Source organism: Oncorhynchus keta, chromosome 15 (genome assembly GCF_023373465.1).
Source record: "Oncorhynchus keta strain PuntledgeMale-10-30-2019 chromosome 15, Oket_V2, whole genome shotgun sequence".
NCBI classification, from domain to species: Eukaryota; Metazoa; Chordata; class Actinopteri; order Salmoniformes; family Salmonidae; genus Oncorhynchus; species Oncorhynchus keta.
In genome coordinates this window covers 32,561,567-32,581,043 of record NC_068435.1, presented here as the reverse complement: position 1 = coordinate 32,581,043, position 19,477 = coordinate 32,561,567, and the positions used below count along the sequence as shown (strand labels likewise).

The following is a 19,477-nucleotide window of genomic DNA, read 5'->3' as shown; positions in this document are numbered from 1 at the left end:
CATGGCACACCTTGTCATAGTGTTGCATTGTAGCCCTGGCATCAGCATTCTTCCAAACCTGAAACATCCCAAATGACATATAAAAGCATTTCTTTATTTCTTACCAAAACATCAAAGCAACCAAGCACTATCAGTAATCATGAAGCATACAATGCTAGTCCTGACTGAGTCATTAACATTAATGTGGTCAAACATTCTTCACAGATCAGTATTCTGTAGAGAAAGCTGCTGGTTCAGGGAAATAAGTGCAAATTCAATGACTGTACAAGGTAAGGGGAGGCGTGAGTTTCTTTACAGCAGGCGAACAGTCTTTCCAGTGACAGTCAGATAGTCTTCATCTGCCAGGGCGCGCAGAGCCTCTTCAAACATGTCCTTTGTTATTGCCTGAAAGTTAACACATTAGGAGACAGAAACACTATTCAGAAGATGGATATGCTTATCATCCAATTCAAATGTACAGAAAAACACACATTTAAATCTTGTTTTAGGGTAATTTTGAGGACTGTTTTGACCGTTCTCAACAGGAAAAGCAGAGCTGGGAGGTACTACTTACAGCTTCAGACTGTCCTCTGAGGTCATCAAACAGCTGCTGGTACTTCATGGCAGGGGTCTTTCCCTTGGACTGGATCATTTTCTTCAAGGCCCGGGCCACTTCCTCCTTACGCTTACGGGCCGTGGCACTCATTCCTGGGTTGAGTGAAAACAAAAAGACAAGATAAAAGTTGCACCATATTGCACATTATCAAAGACACTGACACATACAAATTCATAACATGGTTGGGTTCGCACATCCAACCAATCCAAAAACATATTTGAAACATTCAACATGGCAGACATCCGAAAGGAATTTGAAGAGCTGTCATAGTAAATAATTCCAAATAGACTAAATCCTCCATACCGGTTGTGAGGATGGAGATGTCGACAAAGCCAGTCCTGGGGTCTGTAGCGGACTGCTTGAGGGCTTCGCGATGCAGTCTCTTGGCCTCCTCCACGTCAATGGTCTCCACCTTGTCAGAGAAGCGCACCTTGGCATGGGCCTCAGCCAGGCGGATCAGAGACTCCAGCTGCCTGGGGTAGGCAGACACCATCCCCCGCCCGCTGCCAATCTTCCTCATGTCCACGTAGGCCTGGAAGAAAAATACCCATACAATCAATCCAATTTATTTATAAAACCTTTACACTGTTGAATGCTACTGCAGGATATCGACCAGGGCTTCATCTGGCTTAATATAGCCTAAACCTGGAACCAGCACAGAACTTGTTACATTCAGGGCCTGAAACAAACCTAGCCAGCCACTTAATACTTTTTTTTTTTTTTACCAGTATTTGGTGCTGTCAGGCCCTGAAGTTACATCTACATCACAACCCCTTTCAACTTAAAGAGTATTTGTTATTATTATATGCCTATATCGTACCTCAATGAGTGCCTGGCTGGCTTCTTCATTCAGTCTGGGGTTGATGTAAGTGCGAGCGTATGCAATGTAGTCCTTCAGCACAGCCATGTCCAGGAACTCTTCCTCGATCTGCTCCTCGCTCTGGTAGTAGAGCGCCACCAGGTGGTGAGCCAGGCGACGGTCGTACGCCTCGTCTTGAGGATCCAGCATCAGGAAGATCAGATCAAATCTGTAGGGGAAAAATATCATTTTATTTTTTAATATATTATGTTTAATGCCTCACATACTACATTTTTTAATAGTAGGTCATATGCATGTTGTGAGTTATTTTTATTTGATATATTTTTGGCAACAAGGTGCATTTAGTTACAGTGGAGAAGTAATTGTTTGGGGTTCAGTGACCCTAAGGATATTATTGACAATCAATATCATTTATCAATAAGAGTGTCCAGGGTGGTTGACCTATCAGGTAATATTTACCTTGAGAGCAGTGTGTGAGGGAGCTGGATGTTCTCAATGGTCGTCTTCTTGGGGTTCCACTGAGACCCCACGGGATTGGCTGCTGCCAGGACAGAGGTGCGTGCATTGAGCTGGCAAATGATTCCCGCCTACACAAAAATAAAGAGAGAGCTTTGTAACAAACTACCCTGTAGTTCATCGTTACTAACAGACTATTTACAAAACAGAAAACAAAATTATAATGCTTCTCCAGTAGTGAAACTATTTAATCGTTCGATGTTAGCAACACCACTTATAACATTAAAATTCAAGAAGAGCCTATAAGTTTCTGCGAAGTGCATCGTTTCTGTGAATAGTCTTGAACCTAGTGCTGAAACTTAAACATCAGTAAACTTTTTTATTTAACCTTTAACAAGGAAAGTTCATCCCCTGATCTTATTTTGTTCTTTAAAAAAAATGTTTAACCAACCTTGGCGATGGAGAGAGTCTGCTGCTCCATGACCTCATGCAGCACAGAGCGCGTGCTGTCGCTCATCTTGTCAAACTCATCAATACAACATATCCCGTTATCACTGAGCACCAGGGCCCCTGTCTGCAGCACTAGCTGCTTGGTCTCTGGGTCCTTCATCACGTAGGCTGTGAGGCCCACGGCGCTGGAGCCCTTCCCAGACGTGTACTGACCGCGGGGCACCAGGTTGAACACGTACTGCAGCAGCTGGGACTTGGAGGTGCCGGGGTCTCCACAGAGCAGGATGTTTACCTCGGCACGGAAGTTACCGCGGCCTGTCTGGCTGAAGTCTTTACGGGTGCCCCCAAACAGCTGGAGAAGAATACCCTTGGGAAAAGAAGAGAACGTTTATAGTACTGTGCATTTTGAATAAAAGTCTAATCTAAACTCAGTCAAAAATCAAACTGCTGCAGCAAAATACCCTGGGAAAAGAATGACAAACTTTATGGTACTGTTCATGGATGTTGAATGAAAGCAAAAGCCACTGTAATCTGAAAGACAACAGTTCCACATCCCTGGCAACAGAGGACCCCACGTTCATTTGACGAGACAACGATCCCGTGGTGAGTTTCCCAAAAGCGTTGTAGCACAAACATCTTAATTACATAGCAGGCAATATAGAAAATGATCTTTGTGCTACAACTTTGCTTTCACTGACCTTTTTGATGTCCTCGTGTTCATAGATGCTGGGGGCCAGGGCGGAGGAGAGACGATCGTATACATCTGGTTTGGAGGCCAGCTCCTTCAGTATCTGGACGCGCTCTTCAGTGAAAAGCTTCTGGTCTGAATCCTCATCCAGCCCGTGAAGGCGCTTCTCATCAGTCTTGCGGAAGTGGATGACATCGATGTGGGTCTTGTACACAGACTTCACGTTGCTCTGGCGAGGGTTTTCACGCATAGGAACTGCTCTGTAGATACCTGTGGGGGAGTTGAGAAGTTTTGTCACGACAATAGGACCATTTTCTTGCATCCCAATAAAAAAAAGCTCTGTAGCAGGACAGCTAACACGGATGTCGGGAGTCTCGGGACCTTGAGAAATTTAACGGTGAGTGAGTGATGACCATGAAAACACACAAGACTGACGGCTATTGCTATGCAGGGATGGAACCAAAATTATTCTCCAATCGTTTTGTTCTGAACAGAACCATTATTTTTTTGGTTCCGTTACACTGTTCCAAGCAGCAAAATAAAGTTCTGGACCGGTTTGAACCAAAAAAATGTAACGTTTATATTGTTCATTTCTGTTCCTTTTTAAACCTTTTTACATTCAACTCGACATTAAATTACTTCACCAATGGATACGGGAGCTTGCTATGGAGCAGGCAAGCTACAGACAAATGTAGGGGGCGACATGTGAATGAAATGCTGTGGGTGAGGAGAGTACTGGGCATGAAGCGCTGGGTAACTTGTTGATATGACATTATTTGAATTAGGCCCACATAATTATACCTACGGAGGAGTGACTTCTATGAAGGAACGTAACTTCAGAGAGTTGACTTAACGTTGGACCAGAGCTAGCCCTGGATCATGAATCGTTTTATTTCACCTGTTCTCTTTACTGCTCCAGAACAGTAAAAGGTCACTTTTATTCTCGGTTTGGTTTCTTAAAAAAATATTCGGTCTTTCCCGGTTTTCTGTTCCCTGAACAGGTTCCAACTTGTTTCTAATGTTCAACAAGTATATTATTCTTATGGCTTTATCTAGCTTTATTTGTGATATTTCCCCTTGCCTTGTTGGCTTGCTAGGTTATCAATCCTCTGACATCTGCGTTGTTGACGGTAACCATCTGAGTAGGTTTTTTAAAAAAAAGTTTTACTTGCACGAGCTGCATTTGAAGTTGCACACGATCATATCCACTGCTAGGTACACAGATGACGAACTGCACACTCAACTTTTCATGACGCAGCAGAGAAATGAGTCTATAGAACCATGTCTTCTTATTCAAACTTGTAAGGCACAGTAGCAGTATGCATGACTACGGCTAATTGTTTTTCCTTACCACGTGACCTGACCAGAAAAACTAAGCCCATGGTTATAGGCTTTAAAAAAATTTAAAAAAAGGGGGAGGGGCAAACAGCAGTTGAAACAAACAAAGCGCTATTGATTGCAAGGACTGACCACTAAAGTATCACAATTATAGTTAAGCATATTTTAACAGTGTTTGTTCCTAACATGGGATACGGTAGTTGCACTAAGCGCATGAGGCACTTACAAGTTATATTCTACAAGAAATCACTGAGTATCATTTATTTATAAGTCCAAAAATGGATGCGGCAACTTCAGATTGCCCTTTTAACTAGAGCACACTTTTTAGAAAGCACTTTATATCCTGTTACAGAATCCCGTTGCCGTGGGCGCCACATCATTGTGTGTGCATTTGTTTATTTGCTTTCTGGAGCCGTGCTGTCTGGCTCTCACTCATCCTCACCCTTTCTCCCCCCTCACATGAGAGATTGAACATCTCCAGGTCGTGGCTTCAGCCAACTAGACAATAGCCATGTATCCCACCCCTGTGCACGCTCTAGCCATGCAGTCTCTCCGAGCCCTGATTGGCTAACCAGCCTGACCCACACTCCCCAAGGGAGTAAATATGGCCCGTACCCGAACAGTCTTTTCCCAGTCTGTGAGCATGGTTGAACCGGTGGATATGGGGATGCGTGAAAACATACGTTTGTATCACTATTGTTATGCCTGTTGGACGTGTTTACCACATATGTGCTCCAAGTAGAGATGAACTTTTCTTGACATTTATGTTGCCTATTTGTATAAGCTTCACAGTGTTCATTGAATGTTATTGGGTAACTTGTTTATTGTTAGCATGAGCGGTAGTTGTGACTCGGGTTACTACAGCTGAAGTCAGAAGTTTACATTAACTCGTTTTTAAAACACTCCACAAATGTCTTGTTAACAATCTATAGTTTTGGAAAGTCGGTTAGGACATCTACTTTGTGCATGACAAGTAATTTTTCCAACAATTGTTTACAGACCGATTATTTCACTTATAATTCACTACCACAATTTCCAAATGCCTGAAGGTACCACGTTCATCTGTACAAACAATAGTTGGCAAGTGCAAACACCATGGAACCACGCAGCCGTCATACCGCTCAGGAAGGAGACGTGTTTTGTCTCCTAGAGATGAGCGTACTTTGGTGCGAAAACTGAAAATCAATCCCAGAACAACAGCAAAGGACCTTGTGAATATGCTGAAGAAAACAGGTACAAAAGTATCTATATCCACAGTAAAACGAGTCCTATATCGACATAACCTGAAAGGACGCTCAGCAAGGATGAAACCATTGCCTCAAAACCGGCATAAAAAAAGCCAGACTACGGATTGCAACTGCACATGGGGACAAAGATCTTACTTTTTGGAGAAATGTCCTCTGATGGTCTGATGAAACAAAAATAGACCTGTTTGGCTATAATGACCATCGTTATGTTTGGAGGAAAAAAGGGGGAGGCTAGCAAGCCGAAGAACACCATCCCAACCGTGAAGCACAGGGGTGGCAGTATCATGTTGTGAGGGTGCTTTGCTGCAGGAGGGACTGGTGCACTTCACAAAATAGATGGCATCACGAGGCAGGAAAAGTATGTGGATATATTGAAGCAACATCTCAGGACATCAGTCAGGAAGTTAAAGCTTGGTCGCAAATGGGTCTTCCAAATGGACAATGACCCCAAGCATACTTCCAAAGTTGTGGCAAAATGGCTTAATAAGGACAACAAATTCAAGGTATTGGAGTGGCCATCAAAGCCCTGACCTCAATCCCATTAAAAATGTGTGGGCAGAACTGAAAAAGCGTGTGCGAGCAAGGAGGCCTACAAACCTGACTCAGTTACACCAGCTTTGTCAGCAGGAATGGGCCAAAATTCACACAACTTATTGTGGGAAGCTTGTGGAAGTCTACCTGAAACGTTTGACCCAAGTTAAATAATTTAAAGGCAATGCTACCAAATACTAATTGAGTGTATGTAAACATATGACCCATTGGGAATGTGATGAAAGATACTATACTATTTCACATTCTTAAAATAAAGTGGTGATTCTAACTGACCTAAAACAGGGAATTTTTACTGCGATTAAATGTCAGAAATTGTGTAAAAGTGAGTTTAAATGTATTTGGCTACGGTGCATGTAAACGGTCCGACTTCAACTCTATGTAATATATGGTTATTAGATAGTCCTCTGCTCCAGTTGTATTCATCATCATTCCTTCATACATAGCTTCTCTCATTCTATTGCACTCTGCACATATCTATGCAGTGTATTTATATCCTGTATAGCATATTCATCTTCTCTGTCCCTTTACAGGACCTTTCTCAGGGTGTTTAAATAAAGTTCATGTGTGTTAACTCTTGGGCTGCTTTATTCCCCTCTAACCGGGGATGGCGTCAGTGGCTCACAAACCAGTAAAATACGTAGAGCCGGGTTGCTCTCTTCCATATCCAACAGCTAAGCTATACATTATCGCTTCACAGCCAGTCCTTCTACGGGGTAAACAGCTCACCAGTGATGTTAATGCGGTCTCCTGGCTGTACTTTGTCGACCAGGTCATTGTGAGCGTACACTATGGTGGTGTGAGGGGTCTGCCCAGCAGGCATGTCATCAGGAGACTCCTGCACTTTGATCTGAAAATGGGAGATGGAGGGGGGAAAAAAAGAATCCGAGTGAAAACAGGAGTTCTGCTTCTTCAGAGCTGTGTCTGGGAATACACTAATATTGGATTTGTGTTCTAACCCAGGAAGACAAGCTTTTATGGACTAACGGGTAACTGAACTAAACCACTATTCTCAGTTTTCTGTTCAGCAGCATCCAAACAAATCGTATCTTCCATTTAAAGTAAGCAGACTGTCTTAAAGTATAACAGCCCCCTGCATGATTTTGACCAACTTAAAAAAACGCTTTCACCCCATATCTCACCATCTGTTTGTCGGAGAAGGCTGAGCGGTTGTGGATGAGGGCCAGACTGTGGGTGGTGTTGCAGTTGCGGCACACGGCAGGCTCTGCGATGCGGCCGCGGTCCACCTCCACGCGGGTAGAAAAAGCACAAACCTGGCACTGGAAGAAGGCCTCCTGCATCTCTGGGATCAGCTGGGAGGTCCTGATCACCATGCCGCTAATGGTGATCATTTGGTCAATGTCTGGAAGGAGAGGGACAGAGGAAGATTGTATTAAGTACTGAGCTCTATAGCACCAGATATGGCTTCAAATTGTGCTCGTTTCAAACATTTTAGATAAGGTTGACTGAGCTTGCCCGGGACAAATGGAATCAATGTCAGCCCCAAAAGTACAAATCATCTGGCACTCTAGGCCGCAGGCTCATTCAAACGCTCAATTTGGAAAGAAAATCAATGTTAAATTGAGTATAATTCACTCTTCATATGGTTTATAGTGCAATAGATGTTCATGTGTTGTTCAGGGAAGCTAGACATCCATCAGATGCTCCCAGGTGATATTTATTTTTAACAACATTTCAACCCTTATGTCTTCATCTGACATCGGTGCAAATGCAATCGAAATTTTAATCAAACACTTCATGAGAGCCCTGGCATTCAGAGTTTGAGCGGAATAGGATTGCCTGTTGCACAGTGAGAGCCAGCTCCTCATAGCTACAAGACCATGGTGCTTACCTATGGCTATGCGCAAACCCTACACCCCAACCCGAGCACTCCGTTCTGCCACCGCAGTGTTCTTATAGGCACTATAGTTTTGCCAGTGTAACAGTATAGGTTCCATCCCTCTCCTCGACCCTACCTGGGCTCGAACCAGGAACACAACAACAGCCACACCCGAAGCAGCCTTACCCATCGCTCCACAAAAGCTGCGAACCTTGCAGAGCAAGGGGAACAACTACTCAGTCTCAGAGCGAGTGATGTTTGAAACACTATTAGTGTGCACCCCGCTAACTAGCTAGCGATTTGACATCGGTTACAACAGCCATTAGGCTGATAGGCTTGAAGTCATAAACAGCGCTGTGCTTGCGAAGAGCTGCTGGCAAAACGCACGAAAGTGCTGTTTGAATGAGTGCTTACGAGCCTGCTGCTACCTACCATCGCTCAGTCAGACTGCTCTATCAAATCATAGAATGAATTATAACATAATAACACACAGAAATATGAGCCTTTGGTCATTAACATGGTTGAATCCGGAAACTATCATTTAGAAAACAAAACGTTTATTATTTCAGTGAAATACGGAACCTTTCGGTATTTTATCTAACGGATGGCATCTCTAAATCTAAATATTCTTGTTACATTGCACAACCTTCAATGTTATGTCATAACTACGTAAAATTCTGGCAAATTAGTTCGCAATGAGCCAGGCTGCCCATATACCCTGACTCTGCGTGCAACGAACGCAAGAGAAACGACAATTTCACCTGGTTAATATTGCCTGCTAACCTGGATTTCTTTTAGCGAAATATGCAGGTTTGAAAATACACTGCTCAAAAAAATAAAGGGAACACTTAAACAACACAATGTAACTCCAAGTCAATCACACTTCTGTGAAATCAAACTGTCCACTTAGGAAGCAACACTGATTGACAATAAATTTCACATGCTGTTGTGCAAATGGAATAGACAACAGGTGGAAATTATAGGCAATTAGCAAGACACCCCCAATAAAGGAGTGGTTCTGCAGGTGGTGAACACAGACCACTTCTCAGTTCCTATGCTTCCTGGCTGATGTTTTGGTCACTTTTGAATACTGGCGGTGCTTTCACTCTAGTGGTGGCATGAGACGGAGTCTACAACCCACACAAGTGGCTCAGGTAGTGCAGCTCATCCAGGATGGAACATCAATGCGAGCTGTGGCAAGAAGGTTTGCTGTGTCTGTCAGCGTAGTGTCCAGAGCATGAAGGCGCTACCAGGAGACAGGCCAGTACATCAGGAGACGTGGAGGAGGCCGTGGGAGGGCAACAACCCATCAGCAGGACCGCTACCTCCGCCTTTGTGCAAGGAGGAGCAGGAGGAGCACTGCCAGAGCCCTGCGAAATGACCTCCAGCAGGCCACAAATGGGCATGTGTCTGCTCAAACGTCAGAAACAGACTCCATGAGGGTGGTATGAGGACCCGACGTCCACAGGTGGGGGTTGTGCTTACAGTCCAACACCGTGCTGGACTTTTGGTATTTGCCAGAGAACACCAAGATTGACAGAGTCTGGAGACGCTGTGGAGAACGTTCTGCTACCTGCAACATCCTCCAGCATGACCGGTCAGTCATGGTGTGGGGTGTCATTTCTTTGGGGGGCCACACAGCCCTCCATGTGCTCCGAGATGAGATCCTCAGACCCCTTGTGAGACCATATGCTGGTGCGGTTGGCCCTGGGTTCCTCCTAATGCAAGACAATGCTAGATCTCATGTGGCTGGAGTGTGTCAGCAGTTCCTGCAAGAGGAAGGCATTGATGCTATGGACTGGCCCCCCCGTTCCTGGGAGATCCCTCAGGAGACCATCCGCCACCTCATCAGGAGCATGCCCAGGCGTTGTAGGGAGGTCATACAGGCATGTGGAGGCCACACACACTACTGAGCCTCATTTTTACTTGTTTTAAGGACATTACATCAAAGTTGGATCAGCCTGTAGTGTGGTTTTCCACTTTAATTTTGAGTGTGACTCCAAATCCAGACCTTAATGGGTTGATAAATTTGATTTCCATTGATAATGTGTGATTTTGTTGTCAGCACATTCAACTATGTAAAGAAAAACATATTTAATAAGAATAGTTCACTCATTCAGATCTAGGATGTGTTATTTTAGTGTTCCCTTTATTTTTTTGAGCAGTGTATATACTTCTGTGTATTGATTTTAAGAAAGGCATTGGTGTTTATGGTTAGGTACAGTCGTCCAACGATTGTGCTTTTTTCGCAAATGCGCTTTTGTTTAATCATCCCCCAGCGTTGCATCGATTATATGCAACGCAGGACACGCTAGATAAATTAGTAATATCATCAACCATGTGTAGTTATAACTAGTGATTATGATTGATTGTTTTTTATAAGATAAGTTTAATGCTAGCTAGCAACTTACCTTGGCTTCTACTGCATTCGAGTAACAGGCAGGCTCCTCGTGGAGTGCAATGAGAAGCAGGTGGTTATAGAGTGTTGGACTAGTTAACTGTAAGGTTGCAAGATTGGATCCCCCGAGCTGACAAGGTGAAAATCTTTCGTTCTGCCCATGAACAAGGCAGTTAACCCACCGTTCCTAGGCAATCATTTAAAATAATAATGTGTTCTTAGCTGACTTACCTAGTTAAATAAAGGTATACATTTTTATTTTATTTTTAAAATCGGCAAAATCGGCGTCCAAAAATACCGATTTCCGATTGTTATGAGAACTTGAAATCGGCCCTAATTAATCGGCCATTCTGATTAATCGGTCAACCTCTAGTATGTACATGTGGGTATGGTTAAAGTGACTATGCATATATGATGAACAGAGAGTAGCAGTAGCGTAAAAAGAGTGGTTGACGGGTGGTGGGACACAATGCAGATAGCCCGGTTAGCCAATGTGCGGGAGCACAGGTTGGTCGGGTCAATTGAGGTAGTATGTACATGAATGTATAGTTAAAGTGACTATGCATGTAAGATAAACAGAGAGTAGCATCAGCATAAAAGAAGGGGTGGGGGAGCACACAATGCAAATAGTCTGGGTAACCATTGGTTACCTGTTCCGGAGTCTTATGGCTTGGGGGTAAAAACTATTGAGAAGCCTTTTTGTCCTAGACTTGGCACTCCGATACCGCTTGCCATGCGGTAGTAGAGAGAACAGTTTATGACTGGGGTGGCTGGGGTTTTTGACAATTTTCAGGGCCTTCCTCTGACATGCCTGGTGTAGAGGACCAGGATGGCAGGCAGCTTAGCCCCAGTGATGTACTGGGCAGTACGCACTACCCTCTGAAGTGCCTTGCGATCGGAGGCCGAGCAATTGCCGTACCAGGCAGTGATGCAACCTTGAAGCATGGAGGTGGTGTGATGGTGCTTTGCTGGGGACACGGTCTGTGATTTGTTTAGAATTCAAGACACACTTAACCAGTATGGCTACCATAGCATTCTGCAGCGATACACCATCCCATCTGGTTTGCACTTAGTGGGACCATCATTTGTTTTTCAACAGGACAATGACCCAAATCACACCTCCAGGTTGTGTAAGGGCTATTTGAGAGTTTGATGGAGTGCTGCATCAGATGAACTGGTCTCCACAATCACCCAGATCCCATCCAATTAAGATGGTTTGGGATGAGTTGGACCTCAGTATGCAAAGCTGTCATCAAGGCAAAGGGTGGCTACTTTGAAGAATCTCAAATATATTTTGATTTGTTTAACATATTTTAGGTTACTACATGATTCCATGTGTTATTTCATAGTTTTGATATCTTCATTATTATTCTACAATGTAGAAAATAGTAAAAAATAATAAAAAACCCTGGAATGAGTATGTGTTCACACTTTTGACTGGTACTGTATATTATTTAGTATATGCATAGACAAGATTACATTGAGAATAGCCTGATGGGTGAGATTATCACCATTTGTGAATGATGTTCAGCGTGTGCAGTCTTGGCAAGAAACAGCACATGCATTGTTTTAAAAAAACTTCTTCAAACCATAGTCACATGCATCATGCGGACTACCTAGCCCGAAGGGCTATATGTTTTGAATCAACTAAACTGGCCACATAACTAAGCATAGCCTATAGGCCTATGACCCCTGGAACATGGTTGGAGAGACCCCATAGCCTAAAGAGCCTAGTGAAAAGTGTTCTTATAAGCCCAGTCATTGCGCCATCACATGTGAAAACTGTTGACTGGCCACTATTTTAAAAAAGGTTAAAGCTTTCTTGTGCTGCTTTATTTATTGCTAAATTCTTAAAATTAAGCACATTAATTCACTTTCGAATCGGTGTAGCCAACCTGGCATATTAAAAACGGAACCGCGGGAAGAGCTTTCGCTACTCTAGTGCAGGCTAAGGATAACATGTTTTTGTGTGGGCCACTCTAAATCAAATAATAATAGGCGATATGCAAAAAACATTACATTCAGAATAGTCTGATGGATGAGAAGCGGAGTGCTTGTCAAATTGTGAATAAGAGAAAGATGGTGTGCAGCCTGTGCAAGAAACATGCTACTTTTCCCAAATCATCATCAGTGTCACATCATGCAGCCTCAGAAATCAAAACATATACCTTAAGTTTTGTATCACAACTAAAGTTGCATAAATAACTACATTTAAGCATATAGGACATGTTTTAACCGATCACTTTGTTAACCAATCAACACAGAATAGCAGCATGCATGTGCGCACTCATGCCAGAAAAATAACCTTTCTATTTTATTCCGCTATGTTCAATTGTATTCTTCTTACTAGAACATAATATACAATGCCACAGGAAATATAAGCAAATCTTGTCTGCTAAATGAACTAGTGTATCCAACAGCCACATGGCATAGCCAGATCAGGGCCTAACATGACCCCAGAATATGCTATTCGGTTCTTTTCTCCATATGATGCATCTTTAGAAATGCCTAAAATAAATAATGGATTTATTGTGTTGGTGTAGGCTATAATCAATTGATTAACTTGCCTATTTTAAAGTGTATGTTCCAGAGGTCCGATATCAGTGTCTTGTAGGCTATGTGTGTGGAAGTCCGGAGATGTTAAACGTGTTTATGTTAATTAACGGTGAACAACAGTGAGACCAGCAGTTATTTGCATGACAGTTACCGGCTGACAAAATGTAATTACCGCCACAGTCCTATTACCTTCAGGGTTCAGGCTCCTCATGTTCCTGGTCTTCAGGGCGTTGTACGGCCGCACCTGGATCTGGTGCTCCAAGATGGAGTCTGGGAAACGCTCAAAGAACAGCTCATTGACAGCCATGTCAAACGTGGGGATGACTTCCTGTGAAAGAGATATAGGAAAAACAACATTATGAATCACCATTCTTATTGGTATGCCACACGTAATTAAACATATTGTAATCTCTATGCCCATGGTAATAAATGGTAGAAAAATATTTAGCAGACAAATATTACACCAACCCACCTTTGCTAGCGGTTACAATTTGATTAAACGCTGTCATACGGGAAACATTTTAAGTTAGCATTCATAGCCCATTATCTCCCATTGATATTAAAGAGGTCCTAAAGCTAGAAATCAAATATCTAAATGACCCTTGGTAATTCCATATGCTAGCTTAGTAGAAATTACACACCCACCCCCCACTTAGACTCGAGAGGGTTCATATGTGAGACCGTCTGGTGCGTGCGTTTTTACCTGGGGGTAGGAGATGAGCTGCCTGTACAGGTCCGCGTCAAAGGACTGCACATGGCTGCAGTTGACGTTCAGCACAGGCTCACCAACCACACTGATCTAGAGGGACAACACAAGTAGAAAATGATCACTGCAAAAGAATAAGTGCAATACTAGTCTCAAGACAAGATGTTAATGGTTGATCACTGTTATTGGTGTCACATGGTGCTAGGGGGAGGGGGACCCTACCTCCTCCAGCTTCTGCATGTAGAGAGGCTCATTCAGGTCCAAACCAGCATTCTCATCCTCGTTGGAAGTCGGGTCAATGAACCTCTGCAGGAATCTCTGTGGGGAAAATGAACAATAATAGCATTAAGATAAAAATGATCTAACAGATTGAACTCACATTTTTTCTTATCAATTAGATTTGTATTATTTATTTTTCTACACCAATGAAAGCAAAGCCCTAAAGGTTCATTTCCATACCTGGAACTTCTCCTTGCACGTTCCCACGTTGACATCAGTGCCCCAGATAACAAGCTTCTGACCCAGTGCCTGCTCACTGGCTACTGCACCATCTGCACTTGGCTGGTGGAGGACAAAAATGGCATTAGCTGTTATAGATTTCCTAACAATGTCATTCTATATAGCATAAGCCGTTAGCAAATCTCTAACGCCAACTTTCTAAAATAAATAGCATTAGCTGTTACAGATTTGCTAACAATATCATTCTTTATCTATATAGCATTAGTGGTTATACATTTCCTGATTATCATTCTCCATATAGGAGTTTCTCTACTCACCGGCTCAGAGTGAAGGTCCACCTGGGGGGCCTTCCTGATAGAGCCCAGGTCAGGGCGCTGTCTGGCTGGGGTGCCACCCACACCACTACGGGGGGTGCCCTCCACCCTGGAGCTCGGAGTCCCGTACATCAGAGGGGAGCTCATGTCCACCTCACTTGGGAGAACTGAGGAGAAGACATTGACTTAACATTCCGAGTGACATCACAGGGTCAAAATCTCAATTCTTTTAGGTACAGTTCCAGTTTATTTTTCACAGTTGTGCTGCACAAATGATCTGGGCCCATCTCCACAAAGCATCTCAGAGTAGGAGTGCTGATCTTGGATCGGTCCATATAAATCATATCAAACTTTAGTTGTCACATGCACCCAATACAACAAGTGTAGACCTTACCGTGAAATGCTTACTTACAAGCCCTTAACCAACAGTGCAGTTCAAGAAGAGTTAAGAAAATATTTACCAAATAAACTAGAAAGTAAAAATAGAAATAAAAAGTAACACAATAATGAGGTTATATCCAGGGGGTACCGGTACCAAGTCAGTGTGCGGGCAGGGGTACAGGTTAGTTGATGTAATTGTACATGTAGGTAAGGGTGAAGTGACTATTCATGTGGGTCAATGTAAATAGTCCGGTGGCCATTTGATTAATTGTTCAGCAGTCTTATGGCTTGGGGGTAGAAGCTGTTAAGGAGCCTTTTGGACCTAGACTTGGCACGCAGGTACCACTTGCTGTGCGGTAGCAGAGAAAACAGTCTATGACTTGGGTGACTGGAGTCGCTGACACTTTTATGGGCTTTCCTCTGACACCCCCTATTATATAAGTCCTGGATGGCACGAAGCTTGGCCCCAGTGATGTACTGGGCCGTACGCACTACCCTCTGTAGCGCCTTATGGTCAGATGCCGAAAAGGATTTGTCTTTCCCTCTTCACGACTGTCTTGGTGTTTGGACTATGATAGTTTGTTGGCGATGTGGACACCAAGGAACTTGAAACTCTCGACCAACTCCACTACAGCCCCGTTAATGTTAATGGGGGCCTGTTCGGCCCGCCTTTTCCTGTAGTCCACGATCAGCTCCGATGTCTTGATCACATTGAGGGATGAGTTGTAGTCCTGACACCACACTGCCAGTTCTCTGACCTCCCTATAGGCTGTCTCATAGTTGTCGGTTATCAGGCCTACCATTGTTGTGTCGTCAGCAAACTTAATGATGGTGTTGGAGCCGTGCCTGGCCGTGCAGTCATGAGTGAACAGGGAGTACAGCTGGGGACTAAGTACACACCCCTGAGGGGCCAGTGTTGAGGATCAGCATGGCAGACGTGTTATTGCCTACCCTTACCATCTGGGGGCAGCCCGTCAGGAAGTTCAGGATCTAGTTGCAAAGGGAGGTGTTTAGTCCCAGGATCTTTAGCTTAGTGATGAGATTGGAAGGCACTATGGTGTTGACAGCTGAGCTGGTGTCAATGAATATCATTCTCACATAGGTTTTCCTTTTGTCTAGGTGGGAAAGGGCAGTGTAGAGTGAAAAAGAGATTGCATCATCTGTGGGTCTGTTGGGGTGGTATGTGAATTGGAGTGGCAATTGACAACAACAAAAAATATATATTATTATCAAGTGCAGTCACAAAAAACATCAAACTGGCTCTTATGAGGACCGCCACAGGAAAAGAAGACCCAGATTTACCTCTGCTGCAGAGGATAAGTTCATCAAGAGTTACCAGCCTCAGAAATGGGCAATTAACTGAACCTCAGATTGCCCAAATAAATACTTCAGAGTTCAATTAACAGACACATCTGATCATCAACTGTTCAGAGGAGACTGTGGGAAATCAGGCCTTAATGGTCAAATTGCTGCATAGAAACCACTACTAAAAGACACCAATAAGAAGAGACTTGCTTGGGCCAAGAAACACAAGCAAAGGACATTACACCGGTAGAAATCTGTCCTTTGGTCTGATGAGTCCAAATTGGAGATTTTTGGTCCCAACCGCCATGTCTTTGTGAGATGCAGAGTAGGTGAACGGATGATCTCGGCATGTGTGGTTCCCACCGTAAAGCATGGAGGTGGTGTGATGGTGCTTTGCTGGGGACACCGTCTGTGATTTATTTAGAATTCAAGACACACTTAACCAGCATGGCTACCACAGCATTCTGCAGCGATATGCCACCCCATCTGGTTTGCGCTTAGTGGGACTATCATTGGTTTTCCAACAGGACAATGACCCAAAACAAACCTCCAGGCTGTGTAAGGGCTATTTGACCAAGAAGGAGAGCGATGGAGTGCTGCGTCAGATGATCTGGCCTCCACAATCACTCGACCTCAACCCAATTGAATTGGTTTGGGATGAGTTGGACAACAGAGTGAAGGAAAGGACCCAACAAGTGCTCAGCATATATGGGAACTCCTTCAAGACTGTTGGAAAATCATTCCTCATGAAGCTGGTTGAGAGAATGCAAAGAGTGTGCAAAGCTGTCAAAGCAAAGGGTGGCTACTTTTAAGAATATAACATCTATTTGGATTTGTTTAACTTTTTGGTTACTACATGATTCCATGTGTGTTATTTCATAGTGTTGATATCTTCACTACTATTATACAGTGTATAAAATAGTAAAATAAAGAAAAACCCTTGAATGAGTATGTGTCCAAACTTTTGACTGGGACTGTATATTTATGTGACTGCAAAAAAAAAAAGACTAACTCAAACAGCATCATTCTGTGTGTTAATGCTGGAGAGGCAGTTAGTTACCTGAGCGGCGCGGGCTGGAGAACAGAGAGGTGTCATGGACAGCAGGGCTGGCAATGTCTGTGGCTGGAGACGTGGGCATGGCCGGCAGATCCCCGTTGGAGGAGTCTTGACCTCTCTGCCGCTGGGAAGGAGGGGAGACCAGGGCATCACTGCCAGCTACAGAGACAGAAAAATACATAGTTGGTTAGGTTAAACTGCTTCCTTTCATGTGATTTATATGTCCTTGAGTGTTATATTAAATTAAAAGCAGAATATCTCTGTACAAAATCAAACTGTAAATATAGTTTATGGTACTCAGAACCTTTTGTGGTCGACTTAGGAGTGGCTGGAATGTCATCCCTGTTGCGCTTGCGTCTACCGGGAGTTGATGTTGGTGAAGACATTCTGAATGATCACAGGTCCTAGAAAAGAAATCTGGTTGACTATACGGGGAAAAAAAGTTAAATAACGTTAAATGTATGAGTCTTTGACTCGTAAAATAACATAATACAAACAGTAAGTAACACATAGCGGAGTTGAGCTTGAATTAAGCTAATAACAAAGCCAGTAGTTAGTTATGTCACTAACTAACGAGTTAATTGTTGGTAGCTACTTGCAGTCTTTTCGACGTGTAATGAAACAATGCATCCAGTAGGCTAGCTGGGAAGTCAACTAAACATCCGAAAGAGCTTGTAAACTAAAAATAAAATATTGATTGTAAATCCTTAACTAGGTACATTCTCTAATTATATATTCCTAATCATTGTTTTAATCAAATACTTTGATGGCTGGCATGTTCATTGTAAAACAGTAGCTAGCTAGTGCAATTTAACAATAGAGAAAGCTACTATCTTTGCATGAAAGGCACCAACTACTACTTGCCGAGGAAACCCAGTCTTATTTTATTTTTAAAATCCGGTGAACACTCCCAAACACATAAATTAGGTCATCTGAATTTGCTCTAACATAAAACATTTAATAAACAACGACCTAGTTCATTTAGCTTTTGAAAACCTTAGAAATAGCTAGCTACAGTATCTTAAAATTACTTTTCTTACCTACTACGTAGTGATACCGCAATGAATTTGGCGCGAAATGGTGGGTGTGACGTTTTAGTCCTGGGAAACTTTGCACCAATAGCGAAGCCAAGTACTTGTGCACTAACCATTAGCATTTGCACATCAAGGGGGTTCCGGAGTGTCTTACAATCAGTACGGTTAACATTTTAAATGGAATACATTAATACTTTTTGTAAGTATTTCATTATTAGTTCAGGAGTTTGCATTGTAATAATTGTGTTCACCTAAAGGTCTGGCTGGGTAATCCCCCCATCAATCTGACATCGTTTCACCCTAAATGTTCCACTCAGGGGCTAGTGTAAACCTTTACCACAAGGTGGCGCATGGTGCCATGAGAAACGTGTCAACATTTTTCCACAATCACTCGAAAAATACAGAATGCATTTCTTTAGATGTTCATAGAATTTATGGGAATGGCATGAAACAAATTCCGGGAACACATCAAACATGCAGAATTGCTCTTATAAGTACTTACTCTGCATTCTTCTATATAGTAACAATGCCTTTATATCAAATTAATAACCATGATAACCTACTTTCCAGGGCCATCAAGGACATGTGATTTATTTTATAGAGAATGGCATGTACTGTACACAAAAATCGGTGAATATAAAATATTGTTCATTATGTAACATTTCCACTGCCCACAATGTCATATGACCAGAGACGTGCACTTGACAGTTTACATCAATGGTTCCCAACCAAGGGTACTTGGCCTACCCACAGTGGGTACTTGACAAGACTCATCAGACCATAGGCCTACTGGTAAAAACTACATGAGGGGGTACTTTAGGGGTACCAACGGTTGGGAACCACTGATTTACATGATGATGCCTATAAAAGCGCTGGCTCCACATACGCAGCATGAAATTGTGCACTTGTCAGTTAGGGAATTCGATTCATCTGGCCCGGGCGCCTTGGCGTGTTTTGCCCTGGGTGAAAGTTGATTGCATTCGTTTTGGAACCGGGCTTCCTCCCGGGCGTGAGCCAGGTTCGCCGTTTAAAGCCCACGGCGTAGTCGCCTCAAAACTAAAGTTAAGTAATTAAGCATGTGGCATAATGAGTAGGATTCTATGTTTTCACATGCAAGTGATCACTTTGAGGAAAAACACTTATTTAACTGCCTTACCAATGAAACTAGATTGAAAATTCAAACATATATTTATAGAAAAGTGATGTGTTTCTGGACAATGCACCATGCTGCATCGTTGACATGGCAGAGCGGCGCAGATTACTGTTCGATGTGAGAGGGCGCAG

The 19,477-nt window shown here is 43.1% G+C and overlaps 1 protein-coding gene across 2 annotated transcripts; it reads right to left on the bottom strand.

The window, feature by feature from the left end:
* Positions 1-73: 73 nt before the first annotated feature.
* On the bottom strand, positions 74-18,352 carry LOC118394794 (DNA replication licensing factor mcm4-like). 2 transcript variants are annotated; one of them, XM_035788347.2, is made up of 17 exons: positions 18,200-18,352; positions 17,464-17,584; positions 17,163-17,318; positions 14,420-14,583; positions 14,103-14,204; positions 13,866-13,961; positions 13,641-13,736; positions 13,127-13,265; positions 7,286-7,506; positions 6,873-6,993; positions 3,020-3,279; positions 2,323-2,688; positions 1,875-2,002; positions 1,416-1,623; positions 899-1,127; positions 554-687; positions 74-384 (listed from the first exon to the last, which is right to left on the bottom strand). In XM_035788347.2, exons 2-17 carry the CDS (start codon positions 17,543-17,545, stop codon positions 292-294), a joined length of 2,595 nt encoding a protein of 864 aa, XP_035644240.1. In that variant the 5' UTR covers positions 17,546-17,584; positions 18,200-18,352; the 3' UTR covers positions 74-291. The 2 variants fall into 2 exon arrangements, with proteins under 2 accessions (XP_035644240.1, XP_035644241.1); XM_035788348.2 differs by lacking the exon at positions 18,200-18,352 and adding an exon at positions 18,024-18,178.
* Positions 18,353-19,477: the final 1,125 nt, after the last annotated feature.

Coding starts and splice junctions, on each gene's coding strand:
- LOC118394794 (XM_035788347.2), bottom strand. CDS start 17,545: ATGTCTTCACCAACATCAACTCCCGGTAGACGCAAGCGCAACAGGGAT. Junction 17,319..17,463: donor TCCTAAGTCGACCACAAAAG/GTTCTGAGTACC, acceptor CTGTCTCTGTAG/CTGGCAGTGATGCCCTGGTC. Junction 13,737..13,865: donor ACATGCAGAAGCTGGAGGAG/GTAGGGTCCCCC, acceptor TTGTCCCTCTAG/ATCAGTGTGGTTGGTGAGCC.